This window comes from Athalia rosae, chromosome 2 (genome assembly GCF_917208135.1).
Source record: "Athalia rosae chromosome 2, iyAthRosa1.1, whole genome shotgun sequence".
Taxonomy (NCBI): domain Eukaryota; kingdom Metazoa; phylum Arthropoda; class Insecta; order Hymenoptera; family Athaliidae; genus Athalia; species Athalia rosae.
In genome coordinates, this window is record NC_064027.1 from 5,025,756 (window position 1) to 5,042,910 (window position 17,155).

The 17,155-nt window shown below is 39.2% G+C and overlaps 1 protein-coding gene across 4 annotated transcripts in view; it reads left to right on the top strand.

Annotated features, from left to right (window-relative positions):
* Window positions 1-17,090, top strand: part of LOC105692295 — a 50,843-nt gene extending 33,753 nt beyond the window's left edge. For all 4 annotated transcript variants that reach the window (XM_048650498.1, XM_020856039.2, XM_048650500.1 and 1 more), the window contains 5 exons: window positions 1,846-2,083; window positions 3,264-3,487; window positions 4,282-4,459; window positions 8,566-8,808; window positions 12,872-17,090. In XM_048650498.1, coding sequence (XP_048506455.1) covers window positions 1,846-2,083; window positions 3,264-3,487; window positions 4,282-4,459; window positions 8,566-8,808; window positions 12,872-14,097 — 2,109 coding nt within the window. In that variant the 3' untranslated portion in view covers window positions 14,098-17,090. The remainder of the gene's footprint in view (window positions 1-1,845; window positions 2,084-3,263; window positions 3,488-4,281; window positions 4,460-8,565; window positions 8,809-12,871) is intronic.
* Window positions 17,091-17,155: the final 65 nt, after the last annotated feature.

Here is a 17,155-nt window from a genome sequence, read left to right on the forward strand (position 1 = left end):
TCTCAATGTGTATAAAAATTAGAAAATAATTCAAGTGCTGCTTCGGAACCGTTAGAAGAATTGCATAATGACGGAGTTCGACTAAATTTTCTTTTTATCATAAATAATTACTCTAGCAAGAACTCGGTAATGTCCATTGTGAAATACCCTTCCTGATGCGGGAATGCTATTTTAACGGGTATTTGCAATCTTGCAGCGCGCGCTGCCGAGGCGATAATTTCGAAAGATTTATGTATCATTTTCTTATATACACACACACACTAATGTTATTATACTCCCGCGATGTAGTTTCCACAGAAATTATTACACCCTTCTGCTTTATATTAAGAAGTGACTTACGAATGCGATGACACGAAAAATGCAAATAACACACTAAGAAGAAAAACCGAAAAAAAAAGGATCAAACTTGAAAAAAGCAAGAGATGGCACAGTAGTATCCAGCGCGGTAAATGTTTTCGCAGCTGCTACCACCCGCTAAAGTAAAAACAAGCTAAATGCGTACGCGAGATATACACGCGTAAGGTAAATAGTCTTGTTAAATTCAGACCCGCTGCTGCGATGCATTTTGGGTTAGAAACTATTGAGTACGGATTTGATCGAACGAACGAATTCATCCGGAGTCGTTTTTCCCCGGCTTCGCAACCTCGTCTGTACGTAGTGAACCGAAACGAACATGTCTATATGTATACAATATGTACATATTTCATTGAAATTTTACTGGAATCCAAGACCTTTGGACGGTTTTATCTCGTGGAGGAATCTCGCTTTGCATTTTTCCAATTTCTACGTCACGCGAGACTCGCGAAAATCTCGTTGAAAAAATGAGAATCTTTTCATATCGCGCTTGACACGTTGAGTTTCACGGATAATCCGCAATCCGTAGTCTCGAGTGCCGAACGGCCGACGAGAATCGGGATCCAATTTTCGGAGGATCAATTTCGGCGAGGAAAAAAACTATAATCGAAAGTGCGGGTGAAACGATGGAAAGCTTCCGCAATCGCAATACTATTTACGGACCTCCGTATCCCTCTAAAAGATGGCGAACGTACCGTACCTATACATACACGTATAAGTATACGAGCATTTCAAATACTCCGCACGTGCAGCCGCTCGAGAAGAAAGCTCATGGCTCTTATTTATTGTATGATCGCAATTTGATTCGACATTCCGAAGCTAGAAGCTTTCCTATATATATTTTACACGATAAGCTTGGAAAAACGGAATCCAATTTATATTAAAAGCGCCTGGCTCCGCCAAGGTTAAAAGCTCTCTCTCCGATACAGAACATGATTTTTATCGCGCCGCTTCTTCGAGAGCGCGCGTCGAATTCCGCAACGATATCTACCTCCGCGAATACCGCCGTTCCATTCGGATTTAAATTTAATTCGAGACCTTGGAAACGCGAAGCTTCCCGCTTATAACCTAACCATCGATCATTCTCGATTATACGTGTACAGTTATCCCGCGCAACAGAATTTTTTGGTAAAAAAAAAAAACAGAAAAAAAAACTACAAGGAGAAAAAAACTTGGGCCGTCGACGCGTTTCCCGAAGATATAAAATTCCGCGCTCCGCTCGCGATTGCTTTTTTCTATTTCTTTTTCCTAAGGAAATAGAAAATGCGATAAGTTAAACGGGGTCGGTCGGCGGGGGGGAGGTACGCCGTCGAACGTAATATCCTTCCCTTTTATCTCGCAGCCTACGGCGAGTTGTAAATCGATCAGAGAACTGCCAATAAACAGAACTCAATACATGATATCCTCCCGCAAGGCTTTGCGGTCAAGACGTTACGCCGTGGCAAGAGTTATAACAACGTACATACGTAACTATAACGTTTTTGTTTCCAGCCTCCAGAGAACGAGTTGCAGAAAGTCGGCGAACGAGTACCGAGCGAACACGAACTTAGGGTACAGCGTTCCCTTCAGAGGCTCAATGTCCCCGATTGGTACAAGAACTCGCCCGCAGCTCGCGATGGTTTCCGGCTCAAGAGGCATTCGGATGCGTCTCAACACGGTGGCTGGCGCACTCTTGGACCGAAAACGACCTCGTTGTCCTCGCTTTCGTCGTCCAACAAACCGCCGGCTGGTAAGAAAATTTTTCATCGCATCCGCGAGGCGCGTCGCTCCTCGATTTTTCCCTACGAAGAACAGTCGGCCTTTATTCCAGACAGCCTTGACCCGCGGCTGGGCTTTTGTTCTTGGCGATGATATCAGAGTCGTGACTAATTTTCCTTCCATTAATTGGCGGGGTTTATTGTCGTTCTCGATGATCGCTGACGTGTTCGTTCGTTCGTTCGTTCAGCGTACAATAGAGATGGTGAAAATGCGATTCTCGGCAGATACTGCGTGGAAAAAGAAAATGCCGCCATATTTGAGAGTCTTTATTTTTTAAAAATAGATCAACGGCGCGCATCAAAGTGTACGTAGCAAATCTTAAAACAAGCTTCGCTTTGAAGTTTATCTCCTGCGCGTGTAATGTGTGGATATCGTCATCGCGCAGCGATGCAAATAGAGTATAGATTTACTGACTGAGCAAACGAATAAATGTAGATATGTATACATACAGTACGTAAAAAAGCACGTGTAATACGGTGTTAGATAAACTTGAGAAATATCGAGACTCGGATTTTAAGACTTATAAAATATACGCTTCGCCCGGAAAGTATGAGTGCGAAATATTTTTGACTTCTGATTCCGTTTCCGAGTATTTGCCACCCTTGAAATCGGCTCGCTAACTCGATAACATCTGCAACTTTGCGCAACCCTTTCATTCCGCGCGGCTTCTGGTTTCCTTCTCTTCATCGCACGTAACGTTTAGTTCCGAAAATGGCCTACGCTTTCGGCAAATACTCGTTTTCAATGAGACTCGAGGATTTTCTGCACTAGTGTATACTACGTTCGTTGCGAAACCGAACAAAAAAAAGTCAAAAGAACCCCACGGAATGCCTGGAGCAGGCAAAATAATAAGAAAAAAGAACGTGCCTTATTCCCCCGGTCTAGACTACTCTCGAATGTTCAATCCATTACCTACAACACAATACCGCAACTTCCGTCTGCCGGATAGATTCTCGAAATCCATCACCGCGATGAGATGACTCCGGACTACACGTTGTCCACCGGATAAAGTTTTTCCCGTTTTTACGGTCGTAGATATCTTTATCGGGTCACTCGTCGCGTCTCGAAATTAAAAACAATATTTGATCGATTTCCGAAACTAAATTCTGACGCCCGTCGTAATTCGTCCTTCCATTTTCGTCGAACCGTAGGTCCACTTCTGAGTCCGAGCCCTACACCACCAGTTTTTTCACGATGGAGTACCAACCTTCTGAACAGCGCGGGCAGTTCTCCGGCGAGTTCGGCGAGGTCTTCGTTCAATCATCGACAGCCCTACCTTGGCTGGCGATCGCAGGAGAGACTCTCAAATCCCAGGACACCGGCGGAGCGACTCGCCCAAGGGATACTTCCCAACGTGCCACCTTCGTCCAATAAGGTTTGGATTATCATCATTTGTCATGCGTATCGTTCGTTTGAAATATCAGAGCGAACAATTCCTCCGGAGTTTTGACGAAGATTTTTTTCGCTCACGGAGGAGAGGTCGTCACGTACCCGGTACGTGTGAGAGAGCAGATCCGTGGAGAAATCTGTTTCGAAAATTTGAATTACTGCGTCGCAACTAGGTCATGCGGAACGCTGGGGTCCCGACTAATAAATAGTATATACGGTGAAAAGGAGCGACACGCGGTTTTACAATGGATGTTGTATCAAATTTTAATTTTCGTGGTCAACGGTTATTCAATTTTCCAATCGTCGGGATGGACCGTCCTCCATCTCCGCTTCCACCGTTGTGTCTACGCTTCTTCTTATTCTTCTTCGGTTTCCCTCGACGACCTAATGTATTTTTAATCCGTGCAGACGCGACGTAAATGCGAACAATTATTTTTAGATCGACTCGCTCGCAATACATTCCTTATGGTCGAGGCGTCGTAGATTCATTCATGCTCATGTACCTGTACCCCGCAGAAAGAAAAAAACATAGAAAAAAAATAAACAGATTCGCCGAATATTCGCGTGCAAGTACAAGGATCACGCAGAGTTATCTTGTCGTTCGTATAACGTTCATCCGCGCTTATACTAACCTGTGCAACGATGAGTTATTTTATTTATTTTTTTGTTTTTCTTCTGTCCAACTTTTTCAATCACTTTTTCGTTAACGTAACAAAATTTAGGAGTGATTTTTGATTGATAAGTGTTAATAAAAAAATTAAAAAAAAAAACCCCAACTAGAAACAAGCGACGAGTTTCGGTCCGGCGCAGCAACTCGAGGTGAGGAATTCGATAAAGGAAGTGACGTCAGCGATCGTTCATTACGTTCAAAGCGGTCAGGAGGTGAACGGTGGACGCCTTTCGCCGCGTCAGGACGATTGGGAGGACAGGGGTGGCGCCAGGTCGACAAGCCCCAGAGGTGAGCACTAATTCAACCCCCCGAAAACATCCCAACGTCAATGTACAATGCGCAAACAAGGTAATTTTTCTTTTCGTTCACTTTTTAATTTTCTATCTACGATTATATATTTATTCGAACCCCGCGCGGGGTCCTCTCCACTGTACCGTTGCCGATGCTCCTGCTGTCCGCTGTTGTTGCCGCTGCACTATGAACTGCCATACTCTCACTAACGGGATTTTCTTCGCTGAAACTGCAGATTATGTTGAGGTATCTCGCTGTAAGGTGCTTAAAAACGCTTTCGATGCATGAGTGCTGCACGCGCACGTAACAACGATAAGGGAAGAGAGCTCGAATTTCTAATGCGTTTCACGAGACTCGACATGGCGTGAGATTTTTTTTTATTTTTTTTTTTTTCTTCTGCCTTTGTCGTCGCAAATTTATTCGCACAATCGTTCTCTTCGCGGCACGAGTGCGCGGTATCGCTATGAAATTCCGCAAAGTCGATCGAGAATTAATTAACCTCGAAGTACCATCGAGGTGGTTTGTATTGAATTTTCGATGCGGGCGGATAGATTGCTGTGTATAATCTGCTCTGTAAAAATGAGCGCCGTTTTTTTTTTATTGTATATTATATATATAGATTCCCGGCAAATTGATTGATTGATTTTTTTTGTTTCATAACGCCGTCACGGGTATTGACTTTCCGTATATATATATATATATTTTATTTGCAACGTAACGTATAACTATGTTACATAGTTAATTTAAACGTGCAGACCGAAGTTATATGTTTTTTTTTTTTTATTACAAGTTAAAATTAGATGTACGAGAGAATAGTTGCCAGTTAAAATACAGTAGAAGACATTACGCGTTGTGCACTGTCGACTATTATTTCGATCGGCCAAATTATAACGTTATCCAACATAAATTTGAAACTCTCGTGCCGTCAGTTTTGTAGCTTCATTTGATCAACGCGGACATCTCGAGCTTCCATGTATTTTCTATTATATTTCCGAGTACATGTCCGTAAACAACTGGCAGTCGTAGTAAAAGATTATCGTTGACATTACGGATGTCTGGGTTTAGCACAGTCTCCCTCTCTCTCTCTCTCTCTCTCTCTCCATCCGTCTATCTCTCTTTCTATAATTGATCTTGATCTGATTTGGCATTTACCTTTATTTATAGCCAACCCCAGTTTGGCACGGCAATCAAAAACGTCGCCATTGTAAAAGTTGAGAATAATTTATCGTTCGATTTTCGCGTGGTGTGACATCACCGATTTCTAAAACTAACACGCCAATTGTATTTGGGGAGAATTTCAGATCGGGCAGTCGAGCAGAGCGTATAACTTGCGTCTGCTCGAGTCACACGCCCCGAGACCGTCTCGCGTTATTTATTTCATATCTCTTTCGTTTCGTTGGCAGGGTTGTTATACCTCGGGACGGATGAAATCGAGTCGTCGATCGCCCGCATCTCGAAATCCTCATCTTTGGTTTTTCGTCATTTTCGCACTCCGAATACGCCGAGGAGTCCCAATAAATCACGATCGCATCGTCGGCGATCGTCCCGTTCGCACGCACGGTTAGGAGGTTCTATTTTTTCGTACGTCGTACGCATGAGAAGCACTGTTGAACGCGTTTAATTTATCCTAACGAGCACAACTGACCGCCAGTTTGAACGGTAAAACTTCTTTAAATGCAGCTCTCTGAGTCAATGAGCCAATTGAAATAGTTAATTCGGACCTTTGATAAGGATTATAATCTCACTAAGCGTCGTGCTGTGTGTATATATAGTATACATTATATACGCGTTCCTTGATCTCCCAGGGTTCTGACTAGCTAATTATTTCTCGGGTCATGGGCCAAATGATCCCAGCTGAACGAGGCGAAGCTGCACTCCACGGTCGTATACTGTACGTAACTTCTAGTTCAGAATACACTTATGCTTATAATCCTACTCCGCGGAGCTAAAGAGAGACTTTCCGTGGAATCGTTGAACAATCTTCAAACGAGGATTTATCGTACAAAGAAAGTTCTGCAAATTAATAAAATGCGATTAAACCTAATTGTATTGGATGTACGGAGGGAACACGGGCAACGAAATTTCTCGAGCAAAAGACAAAATAATACTTTCACGGTAGAATATCTCAAATCTGATTTCCGTCATATTCTCGAAAAATGTTAATGGAAAAAATCGTTGCTCATCCGTTTCAAACGTGAGGGTGAATTCTGGTAATGCGGTAGAAATGAAAAACAGAATCTTTCTTTTTTTTTTTTTTTGATCAGCAAAAGCTCGAGCCTCTGCACCGTACTATTCTGAATGAAAATACTTTCCGGACTTTGCGCAATCTCACCTACTTGAATTAAAAGCGGTTTCATGTGTACGTTCGTACGTACAAGTATATTATGCTTACAGCGTAGGCACAGGTACGCCTATAATCATAGAACACGGTAGTCAAGGGAGGTAGAGTGCCGTCTTTTAAAAGCAGCTAAAGTATGCCGTGTGGTTCTATTTCGGCACGTGGCATTGTGACTACTGAAAATAAGTTACCCTGAAATTCCCGAGCCCCGCGTCGGTCAGAGGTCACAACTCCGCAGCGTCGTAGACGCTTTGCAACGTCAAACACGAGTACCACAGGGTTGAAATGTAGACGTTTTTCAACAAACGGGGCAGGATTTATCGAAACTTCGAATTAATCTTTCGAAAAACGTAGAAGGACAGTGGGGGGGAAAAAAGCTTCGTGATTTTTGAGTCTCGTCCGCGTGGCAGTTTTGTTAGCCCGGCCAAAGGTCTGCACAATCGCGGGTATCGTTCTCGTGCATAATAATTATTCAACGGAACGGGTGATATCTCTCTCTGCGCAAGATATGTATTTATACTTATGGCGTATACATATGCATATACATATGTATATAGTTAGTTGGGTGGCCCTGAAATTATCTCGGGGTGTATGTACACACATGCCCCGCATATTGTACCTGTTCGACTGAATACACTTTATAAAGTACATACGGAACGGAAGTTTAAAAAATTCACTTGTTCAATAGGCTTTCAGCTCTATGTTTGCAGTCACGCGACTGAAAGTGACTAAAAAAAAAGAAGAAAAATCAAAATTTTCTTGTCCCCTTGCGCTCATAGAAGTGAATAGCAAAACAGAATTGATCTTCGTAATTTTATATCATATACCTGTCATCATTGCTTGGTTTTTTTTTTTTTTTTTTTTTCATCCTATCCGCAAGTCATAAATCTTCTCTCCGATTTTTTTTATCTATAATATCAAGGTACAGGACATAAATACCTATAGTTCACATGTGTACGACCTGAACTCGGTAAAGTTCAACGTCGTGACCTTTCTTTTCTCTTTTCTTTCGGTTTTTTTTGTATCTTTTTCTGGTGTGACGGATGCAGGTATGGATGCCAGGTTGAGTAACAGCTAATTTACTATTAACGAATCAAGCTATATTCGCGCACCGACTCACACGTGCACGAAATACAAGCATATACCACACGTATATGTATGTATATTCACGTTTCATACCTATATAATGGAGATTGTGTATATCTACATTGAACTGTAATTACTAGACGTTTTAACTCAAACGCTTTACGTAACACGATATACGTAACTTGGTTTTTTACTAATTCAGCAATTAACGCATTTCTAATCAAATTTCACACTTACATTGTTCACAACTTTTACACAGAACCTATAAATCACCGTTCAAGAACATGTGATAAGTTGAACAACTGAAATCTGTACGTTATATATGACTTCACGAGGTCTGCCGGAAACCTAATTAAATTCTTAAAGTTTTTTTTTCATTCGAAGAACGTACGAAACTTATATCTCATTAAACTACCTACGATGACGCGGTAACACCGGTCGGTCGAATTCTGATAATTAAATTAATCTCGCAAAAAATGAGCCGGCAGAACGTGAGAAACCAGGAAAAGTCTAACGACCGTTTGACCTATTTTTGACAAGACGTATCGAGCCTCCAGCGATAAAAATCGCTCCTCAAATTATAGCCGAGGCAAAAATTGAATCCGAATGCTATGGCTACATATTTTCCGCGTATAATTTTTCAAGTATTTATTTATAACGAAATTTCTTATCGATACAGGGAGCGTGAAATTGTGTTGGATGGAGAGTTCCTTCGTCGGCATAAGACCCGTGGACTCCCCAAAAACGCCGATGAGCCTGTCAGCGGATCCCGAATGTTGTGCAATCTGCAATTCAACGCCGACTGAACCTTGCACCTGCGTTGATTCTGCAGCTTCCGGTCTTTTCCTAGACTTAACGCCGGACGGTGGCCAGAAAATGTCGCCATCGCCCTCATCTCATCATCACCACCGCCACCATCGTGGTGAGTTACTGCTCACATAGTAGTCGTCTCGGGGTTTCGATTATTCTCTTACTTTTGGCTTCTTCTCTTTTTTTCTGTCATCCGAGATGAAAAAAGGACGAAAATCCTCGCGCCCACCGGACCAAAATTTCCACCAGACGCGGACGGAAACGTTACCTTCGTTTTTCACGTACGTTTCCTTCGCTCTTCCGTTTTCCTTTTCCTTTTTCGTTTCTTGCGAATATTGGCTCGCGTCCAGTCTTCCGCGTTACAATTTCCACGTGTGCCACTGCTGCACTTACACCGACTTACACCCGGCGCCGGTATGGCCTCTCTTCACGTGCAAATCCGACCCCCGGCGACTCACACCCTCTTCCGCAACGAGCTACGAAAATCGATATTTCTCGCGATGATGGTGCCCTGAATACCTGTCCCGATACGTTTCGACTGTCTAGCGGGTGATGCGAATGAGACCGATATCTTGGCCGAGCGAATTTGAAAAGCCATCGGTTCGAATGTCATAGACGAGAACGAGATCGAAAATCACGATTGACGGGTTTTTATTTCTCTTCCAATATTATTTTATACAATTGCTGCATTTACGACCATTCACAAAAGTTGGATTTCTCCAGACGACGATCGACGGATATACATCTGTTTCATTTATTTCCTCTAACCCGACTGTCGCCGACGTCGAATAAATGGTTTTAATATAATTATAACGCGGTGAAAAATTTTTGGAATTTCACGTTGGTCATCGCGGTAATCACGATACTCGGATCAACCGGTGTAGTTTCCTTTTCTCGCGGTTTTCCGCCAACAACCGCATCGGAGTAATCCGATGATTTTCACGATAATTAATAACGTAATTATGTAAATGTACATATGATAGCCAGTATATAACCGATCAAAGCTGGGGAATGGGTTGTATAAAGATCGACGGAAATGAAAAATCATCATTTTCCTCAATTCTCCGTCGACGATAGTCCGTATGATAATTATACACATTATTTGACATCGTGCAATATTGACGAAAAAAGGAAATTTACTCCGAATGAAATATAAATACATATACCGCGATGAAAAGAAGTATACATATACATAATGATTATAAATTCAAATTACGTATAATCAACGACGAAAGAAATGAATAAAAATCAATTTTTAAACATTGGCTGTAAATATATAGGTGCTCGAAATCGTTCAAATGCTCGCCATTAGATAGTTTTATATTCTATACATGCGTACATATATATAAAATAATCTTCATTGTACATAAATGTCGTAAAAAGTTTCAACAAAAACGAACAACAAAAAAAGCAAAAGTCGACACGATGAAATTTTTATTGAATAATAATAGTTTATTGTAAATTATATACGAAAAAAAATTTATGTACAGGTATGCACACGTATACTATGAGATATACGTACAACTATCAGATCTGACAACGCAAGTTATATATATATATATAAATAACATACAATATAGGTATATGACATAAAAACATATATATATTTTACATGACAAATCGTTATACACGTTGAGGAAAAGTAGAACGTTATTCAAAAATGAATGAGGATAACGTAAAAATATTATAGAGGATATTATACGGCACACTTTGACGTTTTTCTGATCAATATAATATTCTTAATTGTCCTCCTCCCGGTTTATTTGACAAGCCAATGACCCAGTGTTATCTCGAACTAATCGTCGCACTCTGGTACTTCGTTATGGACGGACTACGGTTGCATTATTTATTTTTTAATTTTTTTTCTCCCTTCGTTACTATCGCGTAACGCGAGACGATTATTGGAAACGCCCAACCAACAGGACTGTTCAGTAATTTTAAGCCGATAAAATAAAATTCACGCTCACTTTCAGTCGCGTGTCGCATGAATAGAATGATGTGAAACAACTAAAATTCAACGCTGAACGATACAGAAAAACAAAAAGAGAATAAATGTTGATAACACGAATAGAAATTTGAATAAAAAAAAAAAAAATTTGGCTTGAAAATTCTGTCATTAACACCGTCATTCCATGTAGATTATTTTTCATATATTTTTTTTTCTTCTTCTCTTAAATCGTATAGGAAATTTTCGCTACTTCGTAAAATCAATGAGCCTTCCGAATGTTATATATATATAAATACGTATACGTCATTTTGTTCCGGTATTTTACACATTGCCGCAATTTTTCTTTCTCTTTTTTCAACGTTTTAATTCATTTGCGAGATGATGATCGTATATTTAGGTATGTAATTTTTGTTTCGTCGTAATCCTATTTAGTATATGATTATAGATTGTGTTTATGTACGTTTAAATTGTAAAATTTTCCCCATTTATCTTGACGCATATAAGTATGCTGTATAAAACACTTACCCTAATAATGTGTTGCAGATGTTGTTAAATGATAGGTATTATTATAATTTCGGTTCATTAGTTTCGAAACTGTTTAAAATACGAAAAAAAAAAAAGTACGTATCGAGAAACAAGAATTCGCCGAAATTTCATACATCGAATAATTTCTCGTTTTTAAAAGATACTCATTGATATACGTTAAATAATTATTCCGCCTAAAGTTTCGAAACTGATTTACAAATTCTAAGTATTCTGTACTTATTATCGAATATCATTTATCATTTTCTGTAGATGTACCTTAAAAAATAAATTATTGTTTGTATTCTGATGTTTTATTTATTATTTTATGCTTTTTTTCTGTTTCAATTTCCGTTTAGTTGATTTATTTTTACACACATGGTAAGTGGTGTCTTATTTACTTTTCTTATTAATTAAATCGACCTTCGACTTTGATTTATGCATGCATAAATATTGTAATACCTAAATATCTGAAAATAGAATTTTCAGAGTAAAGGAATCGGCGTAAAGAGTAAACGTTCCATTCGTTTTATCATGTCAACGCCAATCGCAACTGAATTTTAATATAATGTGTATGAAGGCCCAAAAAAAAAGCCTGAGACAACAATAATTCTTATGCAAATTCTCAATCGCCAAATGAACTCCCTTGTATGATCAGTTAGATGAAAATCGGTGTAAAGTTGGTGTTTCTTGCATTAATTCAATTCTAAAGTTATAAATAAACATGGTTTTGTGAATTAAGAACTGAAGATTCTTGGAGTACACGTAGTTTGATGTAGTCCAGTCCACAGTATACCATTACTGTTACCATTACATACATTGATATACCAAGATATATTTGGAGCTTCACTTTTGAAATAGAAAACCATATTTCCTGTCGCATAAATTCATAATAGTAATTGAGGTCATTCAATTGCCATAGAGAGTTGAATGACGAATAGCTAAACTGAAGTCTTAAAAGTCGAGTAAATTACTTCCAGTAGCTTTACAGAGTTCTAACAAACTTTCCTGGGGGGGGGGGCTTGATTTTTGGATATTGCTAGGATCAGGGCATAGTGACACGGAGGAGGCTATGGCGGCGGCAGCTCTTTTGCGGAACAAACCAAGCCCAGGGTCAACCACCCTGGAGGACGTCCTCGACTCCCTCCTCGGCCTGCCCCCTGCCTCTCGCACCCCAAGCCCCGGCCCTGGTCCTACCCGTCGATCCACTGCTGCCGGGAAGAGCTGCAGCACCCTTCGCCAAGACCTCCAAGGTAGGAGGACTATGTAAGTTTTGTTCAATTTGACAATCGTCGTTTTCTCAGTCAAAATAAAGAAATAATAAATAGAAATACACAAGAGAAGTTGAGAAAATTTATACTAAAAGCTAGATATCTATGAAAAAGTACTCTTGCTAGAGATTTTTGTCAGTAAAACTTGGATGAATACTGCATAAATATGTACTGTCGAGAATTAAAACTTTTTGTACGTTGAAATTCATTGACATAGAACTACGATTTCCGCCTCATTAGAATCGCCAATTTGAAAATACATGAAGCATAGGTAATAGGTATATCTGACTAGTCCTTGGGCTATATGCTAATCAAGGCGCTCATTTGTGAAACAGAAATAACAAGGGAGGCGATCGCGTGCGAGAGAGGATGGAATGAAACTTAGCATTTTGGAAAGCCGAGTCCTGTCCGACCTGTTCGCTTTTCTGCTCTAGAGTCCGATAGCACGATGGCCGACACTAGCCAATTGGGGGAAACATCACCGCCTTACAACATGCAGGGTGGCCAGGTTCGTCGTAAAAGTGAAGGGAGCGATACGTTGCCTATGAAGAATGTCTCAAAGTCTTCGAGTCTACGCAATCGTCGAGTGTCCTTCGATAATGTCCAGGATACATCGGGGACCTCGCAGTCTCAGCAGCAACAATTATTTGAAAAAATGATGGTACGTTGTCGGTATGGAAAATGCACAAACTCAGTCACAGCTGGTGAAGCACGCCGAAGTTTCAAGACTTGTCATAACTGCTCGTACGCCTACTGTTCTCGAGAATGTCGCAGAGCCCACTGGGAGCGACACAGAAGAACATGCCTCCACTCAAGAGCAGGTACTTTGTGTCGACAAGTACTTTCATCAGCAAAAAAGGATGGACATACTCTTCAGCATATTTCTACCCTCGCGCGTCGAGGCTACTGTTCACATGGCCGTGGAGCAGTAAAGTGTTTTTTCACCAGCCCTGAGTCTGCAGAGAAGTTCATCAGCAACGGTTTCATTGATCTTGGCGAGCCCACCTATATCCGGTGGCCAGATCTGCTTCCAAGTGAAATGGGTACCGAGCTCCATGCCGAATTGATGCGCTTGTGCAAGTCCTACAACCCAGATTCAAAGCTAGTACTTTATGTGGCTGTTTGTGTAGTAAGCGAAGTACCTACTATGGGTGCAGTCAGATGGGAACGTCAGTTGGTTTCTCGATGTGCCAAAATACGTTTAGCTGGTTCTTGCAAAGAGCCCAATGCAATTTTGGTCACGTCAAACGTCCAACAGCACCAACAACAGCAACAGTCTGAAAGACAAACGTCACCGTGCAACATAACTCGAGAAATGGACTCACCAGAAACACTAGTATTGACCTCATTTCCTGGAACAAATGGTCAGAACACCCCGCAACGAGCTCGAGAAATAAGTTTCACAAATATACAAAGACAACTGAGACTCAGAGGCGTTTCTTTGAGAAAACACTTTCCACAAGTATACAGAAAGCTTTGCTCTTATGTCGATGGATCCGTTGATAAGTTTGCACCAGTTACCATCTACCCGCGTGATCAGGCATCTGGAAAGAGCTTCATGTGCATCATTATGCTAGATGCTGAACCTGAACGGCTTCAGCTACTGCCCACAGACTCTTCAAGGGTCAGAACAGTCGACATCAGTATAGAACAGGAGTAAAGCAATTCAGGGGATTGAATTTTCTTTTTTTGATGAAATCCTTTTCACAATGAGATCTTCCACTCTATCTTCTTTCGCAGATTTGTTTGTGAGATATTCATAAAATCAGCTGAGCTCTTTTCACGATTATCTAAGTACTGGAAAAATAGAATTAGAGAGGTTCAGCTCTTCCCCCGCTGCAAGTTATAAGCTTTGTAAAATTGATCGACATGATTCGTTTCTTAAGTACAGTTTATCTGGAGCACATGTCGCAGATCTTAAACTATCCAGGTAATTCAAATTCACAATCATTTCGAATCGGTATATTTTATTCGAAACGACAGCTGCTGGTCAGGCCGTTTCTGTAAAAAAAAAAGAATCCCTTTCCAAATAACAACTTGATAATAATTTATTCAACTCTAAACATGAGAACAATGGAATTAACAAAGCAGGAAATTTGCTCAAATAATTTTTTTCCTTACCACAAATACAGTGCAACTAATTCTCTATTGACACAAAGGATTATTCTATAAATTTACATTCTGCATATCCTAAAGTCGTTGCATTAAAAGCGTTTAACTGCCAATTTGATGTTCGACTCTAAAAAAAACAAAAAATTAAAACTATCACATCAGCGGGCAACTACCTATATTCTTTAGAAGCCAAATAGCAGTGGTTGGTACATACGAACATGTGTTTTTTACTTCGGACAATTTACCTTCAGCTCTATCTGTTTATTTCTATCGAAGAAGTTGATTTCAGTGTAGGCAACGATTCGGCTCATGGAATAACTGTGGACGAAAATCACTCATATTCCCATGTATGGTGGTTCATTGATCATGTCCACACTACGAAAATATAATAAGCTGCGAGTATAGAAGGTATATCTGTTATTACTATTACCTAGTAACAACAGTGCAAGATAACGATTATTCTTATATGGTAGATCTATGAAATCCTAGAAATATATCTTGCAAGATGAATTATTGAATTACTCAAAGTTATGTACTACTATGAATAGAGTTTATTAATTCAAAAGTTTCATTTAAAGATGATGTTTCTCTATTCAGATAATATTCGTCAGTTATCAACTAAAAAGATGTTGCTGCATTTCCGTAACATTATACTAACAAGAAATAAATCAATGAAATAAAGGAGCAATCTTCAAAATCACATAGGATTCGGTGATCTTTAAAAAAACAAAAACATGTAACTCAGTTATTATACATATACTGTTAAAATTCTTCATAGTTTCTTTATCTATCTATATAACAACGTTAGACTATATTTATTATGTATAAATAGTTACTTTGATCAAGTACTGAGAGCATCATATTAATTATATATACACGTACATAGTATAACTTATACTTATATACAAAGACCCACAAGGTATTAGGCATGTATATAGGTATGCATGTATTATATATAGTATATATATTTATATAATATGTTGCCATCAACAATTTATTCCTGTTATCTTGGTCAGCTCTTGATATTACTTATACATATATAGTATATGTATATCATAGAAGTTGAAAATAATTCTAGAAAGTATATCGTATACTATACTATAATTAATCAATAATTCGACTTTCTCTCGAGCTTGGTATAATAATTGTTTATTTCTATAGGGTAAAACATCAAACCAATAATCAAGATGGTTGGTTTGCCAGCGATTATTTGATTGTGAGTGCTGCAGATAAATCTACTGAAATGATAAATAAAATACGCTTATCCTTAGGGTATACATCAGGAGTAGGCAATTCAGTACTATTTAATTGACGTGGAACCAGGTAAGCCACGTTGTAACTACCGAATATAATAGATGTGCAACGTTTTCTATCAGAATTTGTAAATATTTATGATATCGATACCGTGATTCATACAGTGCTTTAAGCCAATTCAAGATATAACGAATCGACGATCGTATGAAACCTGATGGAGTCATGAGTGATTGCGCATCGCTAATGTACACGTAGTTGTTGTAATTTTATCTCACGTGCTGCTGTTTTTTATGTTAGAAATGGTGAAACGTACGTGTCATTTGTCTTGGGTTTTATCTATGTTGGTATAAAGTTTCAGACCTTTGGCAATTTCTTCTAGTTGATTTGATGATTCAATTTGTATTTTTATAAAACCTGAATTATGCCTCATGACTTTGACCGAGTCAAATTGAGATTGTAGAGTCTGGAAAAAGTCGAGGATTTGTTCTTCTTATTTCATCCTATAGTCGTCACTCGGAAAATTGAAAAAGCCGTGATGAGAAATTCGATAAAAAAAAGTTCTCATAATTTCTGAATCATGCATTATTCCAATACCAACGACCGTGTGAGGTTCCAAAGCTCAATGATCAATGGACAAATTACGATACTCTGATCTTTCACTGTTACATAATGATAACTCTAGTATGATATTTAGAAAAAATACCGGCGGTGACTGGGTTAATTAACTACATGTGCCAAATCAATGAGGAGTGGAGACAAGCGTGTAGCATTGTTGAAAATATATTATAATCAACTTTGCCAAGGTAATTGAAGGAACGTTGTGATTTTGTTAATCACGTTCTCTATCCTCAGATACAAAAAATCTTACAATTAGTCTACGAATCACAGAACGCCACGTTTGTAATATATAAAATTAATCATCACAATATTTCTAACGTATATCAAGCGGTTGAAAACTGCAGGTATAAAAAATGAAACCAAAAGTTCGTATCCCCTCAAAATACACAACAATAGAAAATATTTTGTATAGAATTCTTCTAATGCTCGTATTGGAATAAATAACACTTTTCAAATTTATCGATAATCGACTAACCACCTAAAATTCGGACTAAATTATCATTGATATTAATGAATCATATTATTTTCGCACTTGAGATATTAAAGGTTGTTCGCATTATCTCATTCACAATTTTATTTACATTCAATCGATCGGTGCTATTACGTACTACCATTGTTTTCGCATCTATGTATGACTCAATTTTTCAAATAAAACTTTAATTTTATTAAGTCCCGTTTACGGTGTATAAAAATCATCCCAGCTTCCTCAGTTGCAATTAGTAACTTTATTGCAG